At 59.6% G+C, this 22,979-nt stretch overlaps 1 protein-coding gene across 3 annotated transcripts; it reads left to right on the top strand.

Annotated features, from left to right (window-relative positions):
- The first annotated feature begins 534 nt into the window (after positions 1-534).
- On the top strand, positions 535-21,445 carry SREBF1 (sterol regulatory element binding transcription factor 1). 3 transcript variants are annotated; one of them, XM_081029660.1, is made up of 19 exons: positions 535-780; positions 13,463-13,891; positions 14,256-14,428; positions 14,516-14,653; positions 14,733-14,954; positions 15,452-15,566; positions 15,796-16,007; positions 16,242-16,443; positions 16,575-16,753; positions 17,032-17,293; positions 17,375-17,541; positions 17,712-17,880; positions 18,319-18,427; positions 18,732-18,841; positions 18,952-19,084; positions 19,266-19,431; positions 19,851-20,051; positions 20,163-20,274; positions 20,614-21,445. In XM_081029660.1, exons 1-19 carry the CDS (start codon positions 690-692, stop codon positions 20,841-20,843), a joined length of 3,420 nt encoding a protein of 1,139 aa, XP_080885786.1. In that variant the 5' UTR covers positions 535-689; the 3' UTR covers positions 20,844-21,445. The 3 variants fall into 3 exon arrangements, with proteins under 3 accessions (XP_080885786.1, XP_080885788.1, XP_080885787.1); XM_081029661.1 differs by lacking the exon at positions 535-780 and adding an exon at positions 11,865-11,984; XM_081029662.1 differs by lacking the exon at positions 20,163-20,274.
- Positions 21,446-22,979: the final 1,534 nt, after the last annotated feature.

The following is a 22,979-nucleotide window of genomic DNA, read 5'->3' as shown; positions in this document are numbered from 1 at the left end:
GAGGAAGGACAGGCTGGTCTCACAGGCCCAGCCCCCAGCCTGTCATCCCTACCATCCCAGCCGACCTGTGGAGAGGCATCGTCAGGCCCCTGTTATTTATTAGCTGAGGAAACTAAGGCAGAGTGGTGATGTAATCTGGCCTGAGGCCAAACGGCAGGTTGTTAGGAGCTGTAACTTGGACGGGTCTGTCTGGTTCTAAGAAGCCAAATGTAGGAAGTTTGTGGGGGCACTCCCCAAGTCCAGAGACTTCTGGGACGGGCCCAGTGTGGGGCTTCCACTCAGCCGCTTTCTTTGGGGCTGGAGAAACTGAGGCCCGTGGAGGGGCCATGCCGAGCTCCCGCAGTAACCGGCCAGAGGCAGTTGTGCACGAGGCTGGATAAAATGAATGACTGGAGGGGGCTGTGGTAGAGAAGCAGGTTTGCGAGGCCCACCGGGGAGCTGGGTCAACTCTCTCTCGGGTGGGGCGGGGCCGTCCACCAAGGGGCGGGGCCTCCCACGCAAGGCCTCGCCCCGTCCTGCCCGTCCTGCAGAGCCGCCGCTGGGGAACCCAGTTTCGGAGGAACTTTTCGCGGGCACCCGGCCGCCACCGAGGACAGGGCGGGGCGCAGACGCGCGGAGCGGCGGCGCTCGCTGAGACAGTCGGCGAGGCCGGCGGGCCCGGCGGGCGTCCCGGAGGAGGCGACTGCGTCATGGACGAGGCGCCCTTCAGCGAGGCTGCCTTGAAACAGGCACTGGCCGAGCCCTGCGAGCTGGACGCGGCGCTGCTGACTGACATCGAAGGTGCGTCCGGGCCAGTTGGGCTCCGCGCGAATGGGGCGCGCAGGCGGCGCCTGGCTTTTGTGTCCCCGAACCGGGTGCACCCGAACCGGGTGCAGGGCGCGGGGCTTCGCTGGGTCCCTGGGCTGCGCGCTGCGAGCCTCGATTTTCAGCCTGTGCAGAGCCTCCCAGCGCCCGCCCTGGCGTCTCGGGCCGCGCCGCGCTCGGTTCCCTGGAGGCTCGTGGCCCGGAGACGTGCACCTCTCGGGGTTCGGGGGTCCGCGCTGCGTGGCCAGTGAGTCGTCAACGCCTGGGTAGCCGCGGCGGGAGCTTGGGACCCGGGAGTTCCCGAGGCCCCGCCCCTGCTCCAGCCGTGACGTCAGCGCGGGGGTTACTCGCGGTCATTCCCTCCGGCCCGAGAGTTCAGCTCCGCGCCGGAGCTCTTGCGCGTGCGCACGGCGCGTCCTCCCGCCCCTCCCCCAGGGTCTGGCTCGCCTTGTCCAAGACACGCATCGCTAAGGCCTTCTTCTGAATACCAGGCCCTGTCCTAGGCACTGGGAGTTAACAGACAGACCTGGGCTCCTCACCTTCTTGGGGGTGCAAAAATCCCCAAGGAAACAGATATTTAGTTGCACTTTGGGATGGAGCAGGGGTGCGGCTCCTTTGGGTACAGTGGTGGGGCAAGACCTCTCCAAGCAGATTTTAGTTGAGACCTGGGAGTCCCTTGCCCTGGGACCAGTTGGCAAGGATGTTTTCCCAGCGGAGAGGGTGGCCCAGGCAAAAGCCGTGAGTTTGAGGAGTTGGAGGAATGAATGCACAGGAGGTGAGATTGGGAAGGTAGGCCAAGGGGTCACTTGGCCTTGTTGGCCAGGGAAGGACAGGCAGCGTGGCGCCGGCTTATTTACATCTTTTAAAGCAACACATTCTGGTTGTTATACAGAGAAGGGATTTGGGGACCACCGTGCAGGTACCCACTAGAAGGCTGTTGCCCCACTCTACACAGGGCTCACTGAGGCTCCAGCAAGTTGCCCCAAATTGCCCTTCAGCGACACTGGCTGAGTTGCACTTGGTTGATGGAGAAACTGAGGCCAAGAGCTCAGGACTCAAACCTCCCACAACCTGAATGGATATGTCCATGGAGCCTGTGGCCTCCCTGGGGTTGGCAGAACAGACACATCTAAGCCACCCACTTGTGCCCTACTTCAGCCTTGCAGAGCAGCCCAGCTGGCTGCCAGCTGGGGGCTTATCAGCTTGCTTTCCTCTGGGGCCAGGCTAGGGCAGGGCTTGAGTGGAGAGACCCTGATTATGAGGCTTTTCCAAAACAGCCTTCCCATCACTGCATTCTGAACCCCAAACCACAGGTCCTGGGGAGATCTGAGCCTGGCTCAACTAACAGTTCCACAATGAGGGGAGCCTGGAAGGCGCCATGAATATGGCTTCGGGGTCAGGGCTCAAATCTGGACACCACTCACTTACTTTGCCATACTGTGCAAGTCCTCTCACCCCCAAGCCTCAATTTCCCCCACTGGATAAGAATGCTTCCCTTCCCTTCCCTTCTGATTTGGGAGCTGGGACATCAAATCAGAGTAGGTGTATCTGGATGCAGGTCTGGCACAGACCTTTCTCATTGACTCATTTATAGAAATATTCTCCCCCAGGACACAAAGGGCTTGGGCAGCCATTGGGGGTGGAGGCAATTGGCGATTAGACTAGGCCCCAGCTCTAGTATGTGAGAAAAAAGGAACCGGTGTCTTGCTGGGATGGACATGACGTTTGCCCCTGCGGCAGAGGGTTTCTTAGTTTTTTTTTTTTTTAATTTTTTTTTTTTTTTTTTTGGTTGTTGAGAGCCCACTGGCCCATGTGGGAATCGAACCGGCAGCCTTCAGAGTTAGGAGCATGGAGCTCTAACCGCCTGCGCCACTGGGCCGGCCCTGGTTTCTTGGTTTTTATTCAGACTTTCAGTTCTTTTCCCTAATTATACAACTAATCTCGTTGAATTGTAGAAAAATCAGAACGCACAGGTGAGCAAAAAGAAGAACCCCCCCCACCCACAGATAATCTCTGTTAATTATGTGGGGGATTATTTCCTGTGTGTATGTACATATTTTTCTGGAATGGCTGCACACTCTTGATCTCCTTTTTAAAAACAACTTTATTGAGGTATAATTTACCTACCGTAAAATGTACCCATTTTAAGCATACAATTCGGTGAGTTTTAGTAAATTTACCAAACTGGGTAAGCAGCAGCAGTTGTCGAACCTTTTTGTCACCCCAGTAATGTCCCTCAGGCCTATTTACAACTGCTCCCTGGTTCACCCCAGCCCCAGGCAACCAGTAATTTGTACTTTTATAAATTAGAATTGGGTCCCTGGTCACCTGTTTTGTTCCATGTCAACAGCCAGACAACAATCAGGTGTCCTTGCTTAGCCCCCTGGTCCGTCTTGTTCCGCTCTGCAGTGGCCCCCGAGGCCAGTCTTTGCCCGGAGGGATCCTTGTTGAGCTACCTAGATAGGCTGAGGCTCTCGGGGGGAATTGCTGATCCCAGGCCGCAGCTTCTGAGGCTTTACCCTCCCCCCAGTGCTGGGGCGCTGCGTGGGTTCGCGAGGCGTAGAGAGACGTGACTTGGAGGTGTGGAGGGCAGGGCCCAAGGTGCCCACGTCTCATATGGGGCACGGGTTGAGAGCTGGGCCAGGCAGTGCCAGGATGTGGAGCTGGGCCGGGCCCAGGGGGCACAGGGGAGTCTTGGGGAGTGGGTTGGAGCAGGGCAGTGCAGTGTTTGGGTTACGTGTCAGAAGTTTCCTCTGAGGGACGATCACAGAAGGCACAGGGAACTAACTGGGCACGTTCTGTATGCCAACCGCTGTGCTGAGCACCGAGTACTCCCAACAACCCCAAGTGGGTACACTTACGATGTTTGTCTTACAGCTGAGTGTCTTGAGGCACAGAGAGGTTACGTGACTTGCCTAAGCTCACAGAACACGGCAGAGCCAGGATCCAGACTCAGGCTGTGGGCTTCAGAGCCCATACTCTTAGTGCTTAACCCATGGGCTCTTAAGAGTGAGATTAGGGGACTAGAGCAGGGAACCCGGGAGGCTGCCCCACATGGGGCTGTGCTGGGGTCGTAGAGGGGTCAGAGGCCCCTCTGGGCCCCAGCCCAGAGCAGCCTTGGAATCCTGAGACTGAGGCCTGGCACCCGAGAGGCAGCCACAGGCCTGGAGCCCTGTCCCTGGCCCTGCCGCATGCCCTCCTGCCTGCCCTCCTGGCCAAGCCGTCTGTCATGTGAACAGTCTTGGGGTGGAGCTGCCAGCAGCAGTCCCAGGTTCTATGGGTGAAGGCGCCGCCCTGGGTACAGTGCACAGTGGCCTCCGATGAACTCCGTCTCTTCCCCACGCCTCCTCTCTTGTTCTGTGCTTTGGGGTGTCTAGTGGCCAGGGACAGAGGGAAATCGAGAGCGGTCCTGTTGTACATGTTTGGGATACTGTTCAGCTCATGGCAGTTGTCACCTTGCCGCTGATTAATTTATCAGATCTTGCACATGCTTCTAAGGTGACTGGAGATGGAGTTCTGGAGGCCTGGCTGAGGGGCTGCCGGGGCGCTCTCATTCTCGCCTCTGCCTGGATACCTCCATCTTCACTCTCTATCTGTCATACCCCTGCGGTCTGCCAAGCTAGGGCAGCGTTCCTGGATCTCACCTCCCCCTACCCTCTTCTTGGCAGTGCTTTCTTGAGCTCTCTTGGCCCTGGGGTCCCTCCCAAGATGTCTGAAGCAACCCCAGGGGTGCCTTGCCTCTGAGGTCCCAGCCCATGTGTGTCTGAGTGTTTTCTGGGTCCACGCCGGCTCTGCTGGTGGGGACACACTGGTGGCTACACTGCCATCCCACTCCTCTCCCCATGTGCCCAGTTCTGTCCCAGGTCCCACAAAACATGGGCCCTGCTTAGAAAGCATAGCCCACTGCCCAGCTCCAAAATCCGGGCACATAACTCCCCTGTTCCCCAATCATCCATGGCTCCCCAGTGCTCCCAAGACAAAGTTCCCTGTCTCAGCATGGCTTTCAAGACCTGCCCCTCCTGGGACATTTTCTCTCCATCCAGAGCCTACCCCTCAAACACTCCCCACCCCAGAAACATACTCCGCTCCGGTATGACACCCCTTCTCCCGTGCTCCTGTGTCCAGAGCCCCTCAGGGGTACAGCCTGAGAGAGATCTCTCCTATCAGACATGCTCCCCTCCCCATCCCTTTTTCTGCCTCTCGGTATCCGGCCTGCCCAACCTAGGACAGCAGAAAGCAGAAAGCCCTCCCATGGTGGCTGTGCATTCATGCTTTTTCTAGGGAAAGTACCCTGCCCTCTCTGAACTTCAGGGGCCTCCCCTGGAAAGCAGGAGGTAGAGGCTGTAAGATTTGCTGCCTCTGAGCCCCCTGAAGCCTCTGAGGGGACAGGGTTGGGGGACAGAGAGAAGCATGCTGGGAGCAGGTCCAAGGAGGCAGGCAGGCAGATGGCTGGGAGTTACCTCCTGCCCAATGGTCACCTCGCTGCACATAAACATCCAGAGTGACCTGGTCAGCCCCAGGCAGCGGTCACCTCCGGACAAAAGCCTGGGTTCTGGACTTCTCCCCATCGAGAGGTGCAGCCAAGGTGGGAAAGGCGGTGCTGGCCAGAGGAAGTGTCTCTGGCCTTAACTCCTGCCAGCAGCAGGCCCTGTGGATATGCCCTTTGACCCGGGAACTGAGTAGGACTGCACAATATGAGACACATGTCCCACGAGGGGGTGTTTTCAGGGGATGGGAGAGCCTTAGAAATGGGCATAGGGCTCCTGGGAAGCGGAGTCTTGGAGGTGGTTCCAGGTGTGTGATTTCCCTGCTGGGTGTGGGGTTTGGTGGGAGGTGGGGCAGGGCTGGGGGTCCATGCCACCTGGGGAGTTTGTGGCTTGGCGAGGCCCACTCTGACCTGGAACTCTGCTCAAGCCCCCCACTTCCCAACTGACACCCCAGCTGTCTCCCGCGAGCCTGACCCTCTCAGGGCTCTGGGATCCCCGTTCCCCCTGCAACTGGAAGGCTAGGGGTCCAGAGGTCTTCAAATTTAGCCCCTGTCATGTGGCCAGAGAAAAGTGGCTCAAGCTCTGACCTTCAGGTTCTCATCAGTGTACTGGGAATAAAGGAACCAGCTCTTAGACTTGTGGCCATCTGGTCAACTCATTTAGGTCAAGGAATTAAGCAGTACATGAAATACAGTAGGCCCTCAACCAGTGCCAATTACTATTATTATCATTTAGAGCACTTACCCAGGACCTGGCACCTAATATGTTAGCTAAACAATGTTAGCAGCCATTATCCAAGGAGCCTGTGTTGGAAGTTTCTAGGATGTTCTGGACTATGGTTCCAAGTTCTGAGCATCCAACCATCTCGGTGATTCTGGCTCTGTGTGGGAGATAAGGGGGCGGGCAGGCCAGCGGGGAGCCCCCTGCCCTTTCCCTCATCTCACCCCTGAGGAGCAAGCCCATTGTCTTTACAGATAAAGAGACTAGAGCTAGAAAGAATCCTAGATATGCTGTTGTCACCTTGTCACCTAGTATACAGGCCTCAAGACAGCCTCACCACAGTCCCCTTGCCACCCAGCCTGCGTGGCCTGGGCCCAGTGGCAGCTGAGAGGGGTAAAGGAGTTGGAGACCAATTAGAAGCAGCTGGGAAGCCAGGCCCTGCAGGGATTATTTCTCCAGCAAAAGAAGCTATTAAGTACAGTGTTGGGGTGGCCGGTTAACTCAGTTGGTTAGAGCTTGGTGCTAATAACACCAAGGTTGCCAGTTCGATCCCCGCATGGGCCACTGTGAGCTGTGACCTCCCTAAAAAAAAAAAAACACACAAAAACACCACAGTATTGCTGAGTCTCAGACCAGTTGTCGGTTCTTGACACAAAACGCCTCAAGGCAGCTTTGGAAATGCAAACGAAGCACCTTGAAGTTTCCTGTCACACAGCTCTTGAGGCTAAACAAAACAACCAAAAGTAAATAAAACCAATAAAACCCAGTGCTGGCAATGCGATGAGGAAATGGGACACTTTATTACAGGGGAGGTTGTAAAAGGGTTTATCTTTTCCGGAGAGTAGGCTGATGGTTCTAGGACAGCATGCTGCCGTTGAACCACACACCCATTTCATGTCTAAAACAGGCTGCAGGGAAACAATCCGAAAGGAAGAAATAGGTATAATTTATATAAAGAAACGCACAGCACTATTGAGACTGGGAACAATTGCTCACCAGCAGAGGTCTACCCCCAAAATTGCCACTGCTTCAGGCCCCTGGGTTGTCTTCCGTCTTCCAGAACGGTAGGTGCCTTGAGCTCACACCTAGGACAAGATATCTGAATTGGTGCCAACCTGCATCTTGTGTCATGGCCATCTTACAGGTCACGTTCAGGGTCTCTCGGTCCGAGCTTGGTGTGTGGAGTGGCACAGATGAGGGAAGGATCTGAGAAGGTGACATCAGAGCAAGTTTTGGAGGAGGAATAGGAGGTTGCCATGTGGACAAAGGATAGTGGGGAGGGCATTCCTAGCAGATGGAATAGCCTGGGCAAATGCATGGAAGGAGTAAGTCGCATGATATGTTCAGAAAATAGACAGGGAAAGTGAGGCTCGAGTGCTCCTGGGGTCTCAGAGTTGGTTCAGGCCTCGGCTCTGCCTTGATGGGCTCCCAGCTGAGCCTTAAAGAGCTTTGTGTTGTCTCCTCTACACATGCTTCCTGACCTGAGACAAGTGGTGACAGAGAGTCAGGCAGAACCCGGCTGGAATTGGGGCTCCTATTCTGGCAGGCTGGGGCTAGTAAGTGTGGGCTCTGGTTGGTGGGCCTGTGGGAGCCCCAGATTCTCCACTTGGCACCTGTGGGCCCCTGGGCATGTGGCCACCCTCTGAGTCTTAGTTTCTTCCTCTCCGTCTAGAAGTCCCGTCCCATTCCAGGAAGAGCCGGCACAGCCTGGGGCAGCCCTGAGCGCACAAAGGGCAGCCTGTGTCCCTGTCACATACATGACTAGCTGAGGACATGCAGACTTGCTGACCTGAGTCCTCGGGATGATCAAGTTGGTGTGGATGGGAGCAGCAGGGGCAGGTGGCAGGCAGGGTGCCAGCGCTCCGGATGTGGTGAGCACGTCCCCACCCTGCGCCCTCCATCAGGCAGGCAGCAGTGGGACACCCGGGGGTCCCCTGAGCCATGTCCTCCCCTGTGGTGCTCCTGCCTTATATGGGATATTGTTCTTCACAATCACGCAGTAGAACCTTTGTGTTCTACACTACGTAGTAGGACCGTTTGCAAATCTCTTGTCTGCCCGTTCCCTGGAGAATTGGTGTCGTTGGCTCAGGCGACAGTCAAACCTAGATTGGAATCTCAGCTCCTTGGCTGCCTCTCTGACCTCCATTCCCCTCCACCCCACAACCACACTGGCCTCCTCACTGTCTCCACATCGTACCAAGCTGGCACCCACCTCAGGGCCTTTGCACTTGCTGTTCCTTCTGCCCAGGACATTTTTTCTCCCACCTGGCCTGCTCCCTCATTTCATTCAGGCCTTTTCTCAGAGAGGCCTGCCCTGACTACCTCGTCTACAATGGCCCCTCACACTGTCGATCCTGCCTCAGTTTCTTCATGGTGCTTATCACCACCTGCACCCACATTTCTCCATGTATTTGCAAACCATTGGTCTCTCATTGGAACATAAGCTCCACAAGGGAAGGACTTTGTGCTGTGCCCCTGTACCCCCAGTGCCTGGCATGGGCCTGATACACAGTACACGCTTAGGAAAGAGCAATAGGTATTATCAGAGAAATAGACCTGAGCTTCGTGGACCAGGCCACGTTACGGAGGTGGTGAGCTCCCTGTCCTGGGAAGCATGTAAACAGAGTTTGGGGTTCAAGGCCTCATGCATGTTACATAGGTTGTAGGCTCCTGTGATGGTCAAAGCTGGGCTCCTGCAAGTTGATGGTGTGGGGCCCTCCCAGGGTTTCCATTCTGGCCTCACTGAATAAACAGGCCAGGGAATAAAAGGCTGCCCCACATTTGCCTTCAGAAGGAGGTTTGAAGGTAGAGCCCAGGAGGAGGGGAGGGGTTTCAGGTTTCCCGCTGGATCCTGATAGAATCAGGGAAGGAGAGGAAACAGGAGGAATCCAGGCTGGGGGAGGGAGTAGAAGGGTGAAAAATGGGAGGGGTGGGGGAAGATGGGCCTTCTGAGACCCAGAGTCTGTGCCTCCTCCTCTTCCCTAGGTGCAGAGCGTGCTTGCAGGAGTCCCGTGGGCCTTTTGAGCCTGCCTTCAAGCGGCACTCCCAGTGCTAAGCTGCCTTGAGCATGGTCCCCAGTTGGGGAGCCATGGCCAGCCTTATGGACCCAAAGTCCTGGCTCTCACGGCCAGGACACGGTGAGGCAGGAGCGGGGCTTCCTTAAACTGTGCCCTGGGTGCCTCTCCTGCCTCACCCCAGTCCCAGACCTACTAACTCTCCATAAATCAACCTCCATCAAATGGATATGGAGCTCCGACTTGAATATTCCAAGTGTCGGGCAGCTCACCACCTGACTGCCTAGTTCTAGACCATTCCTGTTGCTGCAGAGGGATTAACCTTCGTTGAGATCTTGCTGAGGGGCGGGTGCTTCACACCCTTGCTCTCCTAGAATTCCCCGTCTGGAGACCAGGGGTGGAGGCTCAAGAGTGGGGGTAGCTGCGCTGCATTACACAGCACATGAGGCACAGAGGGGGTCTGCCGCCTTAGCTGCATCTGGGGTGTTGGGAGAACTGTTGGGGGCTCTTGAATTTCCACCCCCCAGACTTAGCCCTGGCATGGAGCTTCTGGAGATGGGGAGTGAGATGGGGGCTGGTCAGGCCACGAGTCCGGGGGATGGCTGGCTCCTGTATGTGCCAACAGATGCCTTGTGGCACGCAAGCCCTCTTTCTTGCTGTGTCCCAGCTTAAACTGTCATCGCGCCAAGGCTAGCCCTCCTCTTGGAGCCTGGCCTGACTCCCGCTACGCTCAGAAGGTCAGGGAGTGACTGTCATCTTCCACCGGCCTCCTCAGTCTGGATGGGATTGGGGCAGAGCACAAAGATGTGAGGAATGGAAAACAAAAGGAGGCGAGAAAATGGGAAGGGGGCTGGCCCGGTGGTTTAGGTGGTTGGAGCGTCGTGCTCCTAAGTCCGAGGTCGCCCCTTCGATTCCCACATGGGCCAGTGAGCTGCGCCCTTCACAGCGAAGATTGTGAGCAAGGCTCTCCCTGGAGCCGGGCTGCCGTGTGTCGCCACGAGCGGCCGGCAGCCTGCGGGAGCTGCCACGGGCTGCCGTGAGTGGCCGGCCTATGACCGGCGACCGACTGCCTCAGCGGGGACAGCGCGAGGCTCATCACACCAGCAGGGGCCAGGGCGCTGTGTCCTACTCAACTAGACTGAGAAACAACGGCTTGAACCGGACAGAGTGAGGGTCGGCGGAAGAAGGGGGAAAAGAAAAAAGAAAATGTGGTGAAGGGAAGAGAAGGATGGGGCAGGAAGGGGCGGGGCCTCAAAAACTGGGGAACACAGTAAGGAAAGAATGGAGCCATGGCGTCTGCTTTTGAAACTGGAGCCTGGACTCGGGCCTTCCCTGTTTCGGTTACTCAACGTGAGGTCAGGGCCTTTACAACAGCAGTGTTTGCTTGTGTGTGTTTGGGGTGAGGGAAAATGGGAGCACCCACAGGTGGAGGCGAGAGGGAGATGGAGTCGTTAGAGGAGAATTCTGTTGTGCTTAGCACCCCCTAGAAAGCCACGGAAGGACTGGGAAAAAGGGGGAACGGGGTGCATGTGAGGGAGATGAGGCCGAGTTTCCTCATTTTGGCTCCTGGAGTGTCCTCCTGTCACCTGGAGAGGGAGAGCCACTGGGGCTAAGAGGGCTCTAGCCCCCCACCACCACGCCCAGCACCATCTGCTCAGTCACCATGCCTGCCTGCCCCGGATTTGGGGGCTCGCCCCTTCTAGGCGGCAGGAGGAACAGCAGGCTGGTGCTGTGGTTGGAGCCCTAGTCAGGCCTTGCTGGTGGGCTGCTTTGCTTGGTGGCAAAAGCCGGGGCTGGCAACCTGGGCTGTGTGTGTGTGTGTGTGTGTGTGTGTGTGTGTGTGTGTGTGTGTGTGTGTGTAACTCTGACCTCACACAGAGGGGAAATACCTAGGTACCGCCTCAAAAGACCCTCGGAGCCTCTTGTCCTAGGACTGACACCCTGCTCTCCTTACCTTCTGCACTAGGGATTGGGTCCCCTCTTGGCCGCCGGGACCCCATGGCTTTACCTGGTGACTGCTGGGGGACTGTGAGACTTTGGGGGGCAGGGAAGATTTCACTGACCTCCTGCCCCTCCATCTCGGACCCAGATCCCTCTGTGCTGGGAGTCAGGAAGACTCAAGGATTCCCTGATGCGTATTTGGGGTAGGGGTTTCCCTTCCTCACTCTGGGCCTCAGTTTCTTGGCAGTGACCTGTTGTCACGGGCGCGCGTGCAGGGCGTGTGTGTGTGTGTGTGTGTGTGTGTGTGTGTGTGTGTTTGGGGGGGCCCTATGCTGGAACTGCCCCAGGAAGGGGAGGTCCCTGTACCCAACACAAAGCAGCCCTTGGCTTTAATTAAGAGTTTCTGGATACTGAGTGAGGAACTCCTGTGTCCTCTCATTGCCAGGGAGACGTGACTGTCCCATTTTCGAGAGGATTAAACAGGTTCAGAGAGGAGACCGGCTCAGGGTGTCAGTGAGCTCCAGGGTGTGGGCGCCTCCCTGCCCGGGACCTGCCTGCCCTGTGCTCGCTCCGCGGCACCGGTAACTGGGGTGGCGGGAGCTGCGATGGGGGGTACAGTGACCGCCAGTAACCCCGGCGATGTTGGCACCTAGCGGGTTAAAGGCCGGCGCCCGCGGGTAACCTCGGCCCCTCCAGCACCGCGGGTGAAACCCGAGCTGGAGCCGCGGTCGGGGGTGGGCGGGGCCCTAGTGCAGCCGTGGCGCGGCCGCTGATTGGCCAGGCGCGCTCACCCCATGCCCGGCCCGCGGCCCGGGGAGGGCGGGGCGGGGCGGGTGGGCGGGGCGTGGCCTGCGGGCGGGGGCGTGGCCTGCGGGCGGGGCGGGAGGCTCGTTCCGCGGGCTTTAAAGCGCTGCGGAGCCCTGACAGGTGAAGGCGCCGAGACCCGCAGGCCAGCGGCCTGGACGCCCTGCAGGGGTGGCAGGCGCCGGCCACAGAGCCATGGATTGCACGTTCGAAGGTATTTTGTGGAGGACCCCCCACCCCTCAATGACAGAGCCTCCATCTCTGCGGCGAGGTCACTCTTCCCGGTCCCGTAGAGGGGGGCGTCTGAGTGGTGGCTGCGATACTCAGAGTAGGAAAAAGCCGGTTTCCTAGGGGGAGGTGTCCCAGTTCCCAGATCTCAGCCCAGCGTCTGGAGTGAGAAATAGGTGGTGCCTTTCCCACATCATCTGCCGCCCCTCTGGGCTAGAGGGGGAAGGAGCAGAGAGGAAGACCGGTTGTCCTTCTGTCGCCCAGGGGACGCCTCTTTTGGGGGGCATCCTTGGGCTCTCCCGGCCGACAGTAGGAGCTCTGGATTGTCCCAATCCAGGATTCCAGCCCTGGATTCAATCAGTTTTCTTTGGCGGCCTCAGTTTCCCCATCTATCAAAAAAGCTCAATGAGAATTGGGGTGAGGGATGGGAGACCCTGCAAGTGAAAGTACTTTATGACCTGCATAAACCTGGGAGGCCCACAGAGTGTTTGTGTTTGAGGACCCAGGAGGCTGAGCCTGGCACCCCAATCTTACTCTATTGTAAGCCACAGGGAGTCCCCTCCTGCAGCGACGTTCCTGCCTGGGCACCTACCAGTAGACACGCGTCCCCACTCTGTGCCAGCTGCCTGCCCAGCAAAGCCTCGCAGCAGCCCCACCAAAAAGGGTTTGATCTTTTGGGTTGTACAGATGAGGAAACAGACGCAGTGAGAGGAGGCAACTGGCCCAGGCCCCACCTCAACTGTGGACAGGGCTGGGAGCTCAGGCTGGGGATATCGGGAGCACTTGGGGCTCCCAGAGTTGTGCTCCTGGGTCCTGCAGAGCACTTTGACCCAGTGGGTTGAGAGCCCCAGGCTGACCCAGCAAGGCTGTTAGTCGCCAGCTGGGGCAGAGGGCCTGTGGCCAGGCTGGGGCTCTGGCGGGGAGTGTGTCCCAGTCTGTACGAGGAGGAAGGAGTTAGGACAGACAACATTTGCTTTTATAGAAGGGAAACAGAAGCCTTGAATGGCCGGATCCCGAGGCTGCTTGGCTGGGTCCAGAGTCTGGGCTTGTGTCCAGATCATGCAGAGACACACTAGTGGGCACACACGTGGCCAGCAGCTGGCTCTGCCCCAAACCTTGGTTTGTTCTACGGAGGAATGGGTAGGTGATGGCAGCTCTGAAGTCGGCAGCCTTGGGCCCAAGCCCCAGCTCTGCCCCAGCCTAGGTGTGGGGCCCTGGCCCTGCTTGGCACTGACCTCGTCCAGTTGTTGCAAGGACTATCTGATACCACAGGAAGCGCTAGGCATTGTTCCAGATGTCACAGGTACCCAAGAAATGGCTGTGTGTCTGGGAGCGTGGGCTCACGGGGGTAGTACTGCTTGCACACGTACAGCAGGGTGGGCAGGGACGTGCAGATGTATTGTGCCCTGGACAGGGCCAGCCCCTACCCTACTGTCGCTCACACAACCTTTCTCCTTTCCCCAGACATGCTTCAGCTCATCAACAACCAAGACAGTGACTTCCCTGGCCTATTTGACCCCCCCTATGCTGGGGGCGAAGCAGGGGGCACAGACCCCCCCAGTCCTGAAGCCACCTCCCCGGGCAGCTTGTCTCCAACTCATGTCACGATGAACTCCCCACTCGAAGCCTTCCTGGGAGGGCCTAAGGCAACACCCTCACCTGTGTCCCCTCCCCAGCCTGCACCTGCACTGAAGATGTACCCTTCTGTGCCTGCCTTTTCCCCTGGGCCTGGTATCAAGGAGGAGCCAGTGCCGCTCACCATCCTGCAGCCCCCCGCCCCGAAGCCCCTGCCCGGGGCCCTCCTGCCCCAGAGCTTTCCAACCCCGGCCCCACCGCAGTTCGGCTCTGCCCCTGTGTTGAGCTATTCGAGTCCTCCTGGAGGCTTTTCCACAGGTAAGGGGACGTGCGGAGGGCGGGGCACAGGGAGAAGGGTCTGCTCTGGGCTCAGGAGGGGAATTTGCAGGCTTTAGAGACCCTTCTCTGCTGCTTGAGACGCGCCCATTGCTAGCAGCACTTGTGTCCCCTTTGTTGGGTGAAGCATTGCCTCCTACTCTGCCAGGGTGTCCACAGCAGTGCTGCCCTTCCAGAGACACATGCCTGGCTGGAAAGTTAGCACATGTGCGTCAGAGCGTCAGGCAGGGGCTGTCCAGACAGGAAACGGAGCTCACAAGGGGTAATGACTCATTCAGGGTCACACCGTGACAGGGACCTGAGGGGCAGGTCGAAAGTGGGTTAAGGGCAGCCTTTATCTCTGCAGGTACACCTCCAGGGAGCACCCCACAGCCGCTGCCTGGCCTGCCAGGGGCCCCACCCATCTCCTTGCACACCCAGGTCCAGAGCGCAGCCCCTCAGCAGCTCTTGACGGCCGCAGCCACCCCCACAGTGGGCCCTGGAACCACCAGTGTGACCTCGCAGATCCAGCAGGTCCCGGTGAGGGCGTTTGGCCAGGCATTGGGGAGGTGGCAGCCCCTGAGCCGGGCACACAATTCATAGCGGAGCCCTCCCCCCCACTCCCAGGTCTTGCTACAGCCCCACTTCATCAAGGCAGACTCTCTGCTCCTGACAACCATGAAAACGGACATGGGAGCCCCCATGAAGGCAGCGGGTGTCGGCTCCCTGGCCCCTGGCACAGCTGTGCAGACAGGGCCTTTGCAGGTGGGTGGCATGGGCAGGGTAGAGGGTATGGGGTCTGCACACATGCGTGCCCTCCTGGTAACCATGTCTGGCTCTGCAGACCCTGGTGAGTGGTGGAACCATCTTGGCGACAGTGCCACTGGTAGTGGACACTGACAAGCTGCCCATCAACCGGCTGGTGGCCAGCGGCAAGGCCTTGGGCTCGGCCCAGAGCCGTGGTGAGAAGCGTACAGCCCACAACGCCATTGAGAAGCGCTACCGCTCCTCCATCAATGACAAGATCATCGAGCTGAAGGACCTGGTGGTGGGCACTGAGGCGAAGGTATGGGCAGAGACGTGCGCAGGCACAGCTGGCGACGAGCCTGGGGACGGAGGCAGCTGAAAGGACGAGAAGGTCTGGGCCTGCGCCTGGGCAGACCGCACCTTGGGCTTCCGCCTACGCAGGCCTGGCCAGCTCCATTTATTCAGCTAAACTTCATGGAGGAGCCCCTGTGCACCGGGAGCTATTCTAGGCACCGGCAATACAGTAGTGAACAGAAAGACAAAAGTCCTGCTGTCGAGAAACAGACATTTTAGTTGGGGGGATGACAGCAAACAAGAGAAATCAGTAAGGGTTAGAGTACACCGAATGGTGATAAGTGCTATGGAGGAAAATGAAGCAGGAGGTTGTTCCAAGGGAAGAACATTCTGTGTAGAAGGAACAGCAAGTGCAAAGGTCCTGAGGCAGCTGTGTTGCAAAGCAGCCCCGCCCCCTTGCTTAGGTGCCCACTTGCCAGGCCTGACTGGCCACCTGTGCTGTCTCCCTCCCACCCCCTGCAGCTGAATAAATCTGCTGTCTTGCGTAAGGCCATCGACTACATCCGCTTCCTACAACAGAGCAACCAGAAACTCAAGCAGGAGAACTTGGGTCTGCGCACTGCTGCCCACAAAAGCAGTGAGTCCTGGCCCCCCATCGCCCCTGGTTCTGGCCCCGCCTCCAGCCCTGGTCCACCCCTGTCTCTGACCCCACGAGGGCCCTTAGCCTCTCCTTTGGCCCTAAACTGGTCCTCAGAAGCTAGGCCAACTCCCAGTCCGCCTGTCCGCCCAGGGCTCTAAGTTGATTTGTCTGGGATGGGGTCTCTGGCCTTTACCCCCACCCAGCCCTACTCCTCTTCCGCCTACAGAAGCTTTGAAGGACCTGGTGTCAGCTTGTGGCAGTGGAGGAAACTTGGACGTGCCCATGGAGGGCATAAAGCCTGAGGTGGTGGACACACTGAGCCCACCGCCCTCAGACGCAGGCTCGCCCTCCCGGAGCAGCCCCTTGTCCCTTGGCAGCAGGAATAGTGGCAGTGGCAGTGACTCTGAGCCCGACAGCCCAGTCTTCGAGGACAGCCAGGTTGGGCCCTGTACTGTGGTCCCTGTCTGTCTCCCAGTGACATCCTCTGAGCCCCAAGACCCGGTCGGGAAGAGGCCCCTAACACCCCACCTCCCATTTTATAGGCAGAAAACCCAAGGCCTGCAGCCATGTGGGCTCCCACAGAAGGCTAGGCAGAGCGGAGCCCTCCTTCCCCGAGCCGTTCTCCCTGGGCCACTCGCGCCCTGTCCTCACCGCCCTGCCTGCCTCCACCAGGTAAAGCCAGAACAGCTGCCGTCCCCCCACAGCCGGGGCATGCTGGACCGCTCCCGCCTGGCCCTGTGTGCGCTCGTCTTCGTCTGTCTCTCCTGCAACCCTTTGGCCTCCCTGATGGGCAGCTGGGGTCTCTCTGGCCCCTCGTATGCCACCAGCATCCACCAGGGTTCCGGGCGCAACATGCTGGGCACTGAGGACAGAGGTAGGACAGGCCGGCACGGGTACCTTTGGGAGAGGTGGGAATGAGGGCTCTGGGGGTGTAGGCCCTAGGCCTGTGGGCTGGGGCTCTGCATTCCCGGGGCGCTGTGTGCCTAGGCCTCTGTCTGCCCCCAGATGGCCCTGGCTGGGCCCCATGGCTGCTGCCGCCACTGGTGTGGCTGATCAACGGGCTGCTGGTGCTAGTCGCCTTGGCGCTTCTCTTTGTCTATGGAGAGCCGGTCACGCGGCCCCACTCAGGCCCGGCTGTGCACTTCTGGAGGCATCGCAAGCAGGCTGACCTGGACTTGGCCCGGGTAAGGGGTCAGACCCTGGGACGGGGATGGAGGCTGGGCCGGGAGGGAGCGAGTGGCACCTAAGAAGGTGCTGGCATCACCCGCTCTTCCCTACGCGCTGGGCTCACTGTGAGTGCCCTGCCCTCCACTCTTGTCTGCCCTTCGGACCCCCACTGACCCTTGGGGGCCCAGCCCAGCGCTAGTGGAGGACTCGAGGTTGAGGGATCCTCAGAGCTAGAGGGAAATCACGTGCTCAGGGCGCTCTGACCCCGCTTCTCCTGGAAAACCCCCATCCGCAGGGGGCCTTCGCCCAGGCCGCCCAGCAGCTGGGGCTCGCCCTGCGCGCGCTGGGCCGGCCCCTGCCCACCTCCCAGCTGGACCTGGCCTGCAGCCTGCTCTGGAGCCTCACCCGCCATCTGCTGCAACGTCTCCGGGTGGGCCGTTGGCTGGCCGGCCTGGCAGGGGGCCTGCAAAGGGACTGCGCTCTGCAGGCAGATTCCCGTACCAGTGCCCGAGACGCGGCCCTTGTCTACCACAAGCTGCACCAGCTTCACACCATGGGTATGGCGGGACAGGAGCTGGGCCCCAGGGGCTCCTGCTGCCTCCGCACCCCACCCTGGCCTCATGCCCTGTCTTTTCCAGGGAAGTACACGGGTGGGCACATCGCTGCCACCAACCTGGCACTGAGTGCGCTGAACCTGGCAGAATGTTCAGGGGACACTGTGTCTGTGGCCACGCTGGCTGAGATCTATGTGGCAGCTGCACTAAGGGTCAAGACCAGTCTCCCGCGGGCCTTCCATTTTCTGACAGTGAGTGGGTAGTGGGGACAGGGCTAGGGCTTGTCTTTGCGGCTGTGACTGTGGCTCCCTGGGTAAGGGGCTGCACAGGGTGCGGCACCTGGTCATGGGCTGGGCTCCAGGCTCTGCGTTTGAGCCCCTGCCGGGGTCCAGTGTGACAGCCCAGCTCCCTTTCCCCACAGCGCTTCTTCCTGAGCAGTGCCCGCCAGGCCTGCCTGGCACAGAGTGGCTCAGTGCCACTTGCCATGCAGTGGCTCTGCCACCCTGTGGGCCACCGTTTCTTCGTGGACGGGGACTGGGCCGTGTGCAGTCCCCCGAGGGAGAGCCTATACAGCTCGGCTGGGAACCCAGGTGCTCTCTCCCCCTGTGCCCAGCGTCCATCCCTCCCTTCAGTGCCCCATTCCCATTTCTCATCCTCATTCTTCCCCATCCCTTGTCCCCTAGATCTCCAGATGTCCCTGCCCACATCTGTTTATTGCCTGGCCATCTGTTGTTGCTTTGGGGGCCGGGGCTCTTCAGCAGCAAACAGGGAGATAGAGGTCTGGGGGCAGGTGGTTGATTTGGAAAGTGGTCCTGAAGAGGTCTGACGGGAGGGTGTGTATGGAGCAGATTGCACTGTCAGATGGTGGGTTATCCTCTGCAAGGGCAGAGGCCAGGATATTCATCCACCAACTTGCATCTGTCCCAGAGCCAAGCCCACCCGTGTGCCCAGGAAAGAAGCCTTGGTGTAGAGAGGGGAGTATGGCGGGGGGCTTTCCTGCCACCCCACTCACCCACTCCTCCCCACAGTGGACCCCCTGGCCCAGGTGACTCAGCTGTTCCGTGAACATCTCTTGGAACGAGCACTGAATTGTGTGGCCCAGCCTAGCCCCAGCCCTGCATCAGCTGACGGGGACAGGTGAGTGTCTCCAGACCCCCCACGAGACAAGAACCTTCTACCCCGGGGTCTGGCAGTGGCTATGTCCAGGGACTTGTGGGGGTGATCAGAGCCAGGAAACTGTCTACTCACTGTGTGACGTCAGGTAGATCTCGGCTCCAATCTGGGTCTCAGTTTACATTAGCCTGGCAGGGGGAGACAGTGGCACTTTGTAGAGCCAAGAAGTCAGACCACGTTCCGGTGGGGAGGTGAGGAGGACCAGTGTCCTCCCTGGGCTGGCAGGACCCTTGCCACCTGTCCTAATAGCCAGTGTCTCATGCTCCAGGGAATTCTCAGATGCCCTTGGGTACCTGCAGCTACTGACCAGCTGTTGCGACGCCGCCGGGGCCCCGGCCCGCGGTTTCTCCATCAGCTCCAGCAGGACCGCCACCACTGGTGAGCCCCCAGGCCCCTTGCCCTGCGCCGCCCTGCTCAGCCCCAGCTCCACAGCAACTGCAGTGTGGCAGAGTTTCAGGGAGCACCCCCACCCCCCCGGCTCCCTGCAGGCACAGACCCAGTGGCCAAGTGGTGGGCCTCCCTGACGGCTGTGGTGACCCACTGGCTGCGGCGGGACGAGGAGGCCGCTGAACGACTGTACCCACTGGTGGAACACTTGCCCCTCGCCCTGCAGGAGTCAGAGTGAGTGCAGGCCGGCGCCCCTGGCCCTCAGCACCGCGCCCCCCTCCCCCACTCCCCACTTTTGTTCTGTGCAGTTGGGATCACCACCCTTTCTTCCCCATGAAGCTGGAGCCAGGGCTGTGGGAGCGCAGTGAGGGCCTGTGGCGTGGTCTGACCATCACTCCTGCCCTGGCCCCAACAGGAAACCTCTGCCCAGGGCAGCTCTGCACTCCTTCAGGGCTGCGCGGGCCCTGCTGGGCCGCGGGAAGGCAGAGTCTGGCCCGGCCAGCCTGACCGTTTGTGAGAAGGCCAGTGAGTATCTGCAGGACAGCCTGGCCACCACACCAGTTGGCAGCTCCATTGACAAGGTGAGGGGTGGGGGCAGGGGCCTGGCAGGTCCACGGGGTCGTTCTCCCCTGGGCTGCAGAAGACTGTGGGGTTAGCCCGACAGCACAGTACTGGGGGCCCAGCTGGCCTTGCTTTTGGCTAAGGCTTGGGTCCAGGGGAGAGTGGTTGCCCCATCTGGCTTCAGTTCCCCCATGCCCTGGAGGAGAGGCGGGGTGAGTGGTGGCCGGGCCCTCCTTGGAGGCTGCTCCTGTGGCAGGTGGTGCGTGTGGAGGCCTGGAGAGGCGGGCGGCCCCGCGGTGCATTGCTGTTGCATTGCATGTGTGTGAGGCGGGTGCAGTGCCTCGGCAGTGCAGCCCGGAGCCGGCCCCTGGCACCGTGGGCCCCCACCCTCCCCTCCCAGGGCTGGACCTCCCCCTTGACCCCTGTCCTCCACCCCCAGGCCATGCAGCTGCTCCTGTGTGACCTGCTCCTTGTGGCGCGCACGAGCCTATGGCGGCGGCAACAGCTGCCTGCACCAGCCCAGGCCTCGCAGGGCCCGAGCAGTGGAGCCCAGGCCTCTGCCCTCGAGCTGCGTGGCTTCCAGCGGGACCTGAGTGGCCTGAGGCGTTTGGCGCAGAGCTTCCGGCCAGCCATGCGGCGGGTGAGTGCCCACAGGCCCGTTACCTCCCAGTGCGGACACGAGGCAGCTGGTGCGAGGAGAGAGCGGGGGGCCTGGCCTGAGCCCCTACTCTCCTGGCCCCCTTTGGCTTAGGTGTTTCTACATGAGGCCACAGCCCGGCTGATGGCAGGCGCCAGTCCCACGCGGACACACCAGCTGCTGGACCGCAGTCTGAGGAGGAGGGCGGGCCCCTGCAGCAAAGGAGGTGAGAGAGGTGGAGGCGCCCTGTTGGGGGGGGGTGGGGCGCTTTCCTAGCCCAGCAGGGAGCGGCCCAGACAGGGTGGGATGGATGCTGAGGGCCGCTGTGTAACAGAGACTGGGGACCTCAGGGTGCTTATCTACCTGAGAAATCCCGTGCGGTGACTATTTTGTGGGCTACGTGACTGTGCAAGCGTGTCTCTGAGTGTGTTCCACGCGCAGCCCTGGGAGGGTCTGAGTCTCCGCGGGTGTGCCTAAGACAGTGGGGAGGGCAGCGATGGGGCCTCTGGGGGGCTCTGCAGTCCCCTGGGTGTGGCCGGGCCCCCTGACGCAGCCCTGTGCGCAGGTGCGGGCGTGGAGCTGGAGCCGAGGCCCACAAGGCGGGAGCATGCCGAGGCCCTGCTGCTGGCCTCTTGCTACCTGCCGCCCTGCTTCCTGTCGTCCCCGGGGCAGCGCGTGGGCATGCTGGCCGAGGCGGAGCGCATGCTCGAGAAGCTCGGCGACCGCCGGCTGCTGCACGACTGCCAGCAGATGCTCATGCGCCTGGGCGGCGGGACCACGGTCACCTCCAGCTAGATGCCCGCCGGCTGCCCGGGCGCCAGCGCCCGTCTTGAGCCACCTCGGCGCCCTTTGGCTGTGTCCCGGGCCGGAGCCTCCATGCAAAAGGCAGCTCCAGAGACTCCGGTGTCCACCCATGCACTGCATTGTCTTGGCGGACGGGGGTGGGGGGCGGGAGACTGGGAGACCCTGGAGGGCTTTTGCTTCTGGACGCGGGAGGCCAGAAGGCGCGCGACCCCGCTGCCGCTGCCCGCTCCCCATCGTGACGAGCGGCGGCCAGGGTGGTGCTGACCTCTGGTGGCCGATCGGGGGATTGCAGGGGCCTCGCCCCTGCAATTGGTGTCACCTCTGCAGGCACCCAGCGGCTTTCCCTCTCCTGTCTAAAGGAAGACAGGTACATGTCATTCCGCTGAGGGGGCCTGATTTGGTTTTCCTGGACAGCAAGGGGGCCCTGCTCCAAGGCGCCTCTCTCCCTTCTGGGGAGATCTGTACATAGTGTAGATCGGGGCGCGCCAGTCTCCTGGCCTCTGAGGCTCAAGTATTACTTTGCCTTTTGCAAACTTTATTTTCATAGATTGAGAAGTTTTGTACAGAGAATAAAAAATTATTTATAATCTGAATTTTGCTCCTTTGGGGAGGGTGTGTGCTTTGGATGATGTCCTTGCCAACCAGAGGGGGTCCTTAGGGGGTCCTCTGGGCCTCCCTGCAGCACCCAGGCCGACTTCCCACATCAGTTCACCATAAGGGACTAGATTTCCCCCTTCTGATGTTATGGGATATCTGCAGGGTATGACCTTCAGATGACCTGTGGGGGGGGGCTGATCCTTAGGTTCATTATGACCTCACCTGTTCCTTCACCAGCCAGACAGCTCCCAGGGTGACATGGAGGACAGACAACTCAGTGTTCTTAAGGGTCTGTTGACAAGAGAGCTACAACCTGATAGTCCTGTATGTTTGGGGTGTCAATCTCACCTTTCCCACCCCTTGTTCCCTGGTCATCTTATCTCACACCTGGGGAAGTCTACCCTCACCAGTACCTGAGGCTGCATGGAGGGGGGGTCATTTCCTGTTCCTGCAGAAACTGCCAGAATCCCTAACTCTGCATGTGTGCCTCCAGAGTGTTCCCCTTTCTACTCCCCACCTAAAGCCTGGTCCCTCTCCCAGCGGAATCTGGTCAGAATCCACGGGCTGCAGACTTCCAAAACAATTGTTGTATCTTTATTGACTTTTTTTTCTGAATGCAATGACTGTTTTTTACTCTTAAGGAAAATAAACATCTTTTAGAAACAGCTCGATACACACAATCTTCAGTGTGAAGCAATATACTAATAAGAACACTAGTCGTCTTAACATTTACAGTCTTCATATATATTATATATATGTATATGTATACATATATATACACTATATAACGAGGCCAGATATAATACACACGTTTACCATTTTACAGTCATATGTACAGGAAGTTGCTAGGGTGCCCCCGTTTGAGGGCTGCCTCAGGCCTATCGAAGCGTGGACAGGGCTGAGGACAAGGACAGACAGGCGGACATACTGGCGGGGACTGGCCTGGGCCGGCGGTGGCTTCGTGGGGAAGGGGGGACATCGCTGTGGCCCCCTTCCCGGCAAGGGCCCCGTGCTGAGGGGTGCGCAAGAGGCACGGCAGCGACACAAAGGAGAAGCGAGCATGTTCCCAACATATATACATTCTATGTAACATATAGAGGGGTACACAGGTTTGTACACGAATCTAGCGGTCTCTGCTCCCGTGCTGAGTGGGGTGCTGAGTGGGCGCTGCGGTCCCTGGAGCGGGTGGTCGTGCAGAGGGCCGAGCACGCCCCAGCCATCCGCCGGAGGTGCGCTCTGCAGGCCCCTTGCCGTCTGCGCTCCCAGGCTGGGCTCCATGGGTGGGGCGGATTGGAAAAAGGGCAAACAGAAGCCAAAGGAGTGCCCCAGTCCCACCTACAGCCAGAGAACTCACATCCCCTGAGCATGGGCCCTAGACTCCCCTGGCTCTGCCCAAACCGCAAGGTTTGGGCAAACGCTGGGTGGGAACGGCGCTGGGGCGCGTCCCGAAAGGTTTATTCCAAATCCTCCGGCCGCTCCCCACTCCGGCCTAGCCCTCCTTCAACCCCCCTTCCGTCCGCCCCCGCCTCG

Source organism: Rhinolophus hipposideros, assembly GCF_964194185.1.
Source record: "Rhinolophus hipposideros genome assembly, chromosome: 20".
Taxonomy (NCBI): Eukaryota; Metazoa; Chordata; class Mammalia; order Chiroptera; family Rhinolophidae; genus Rhinolophus; species Rhinolophus hipposideros.
This window is presented reverse-complemented; position numbering and strand designations above follow the sequence as displayed.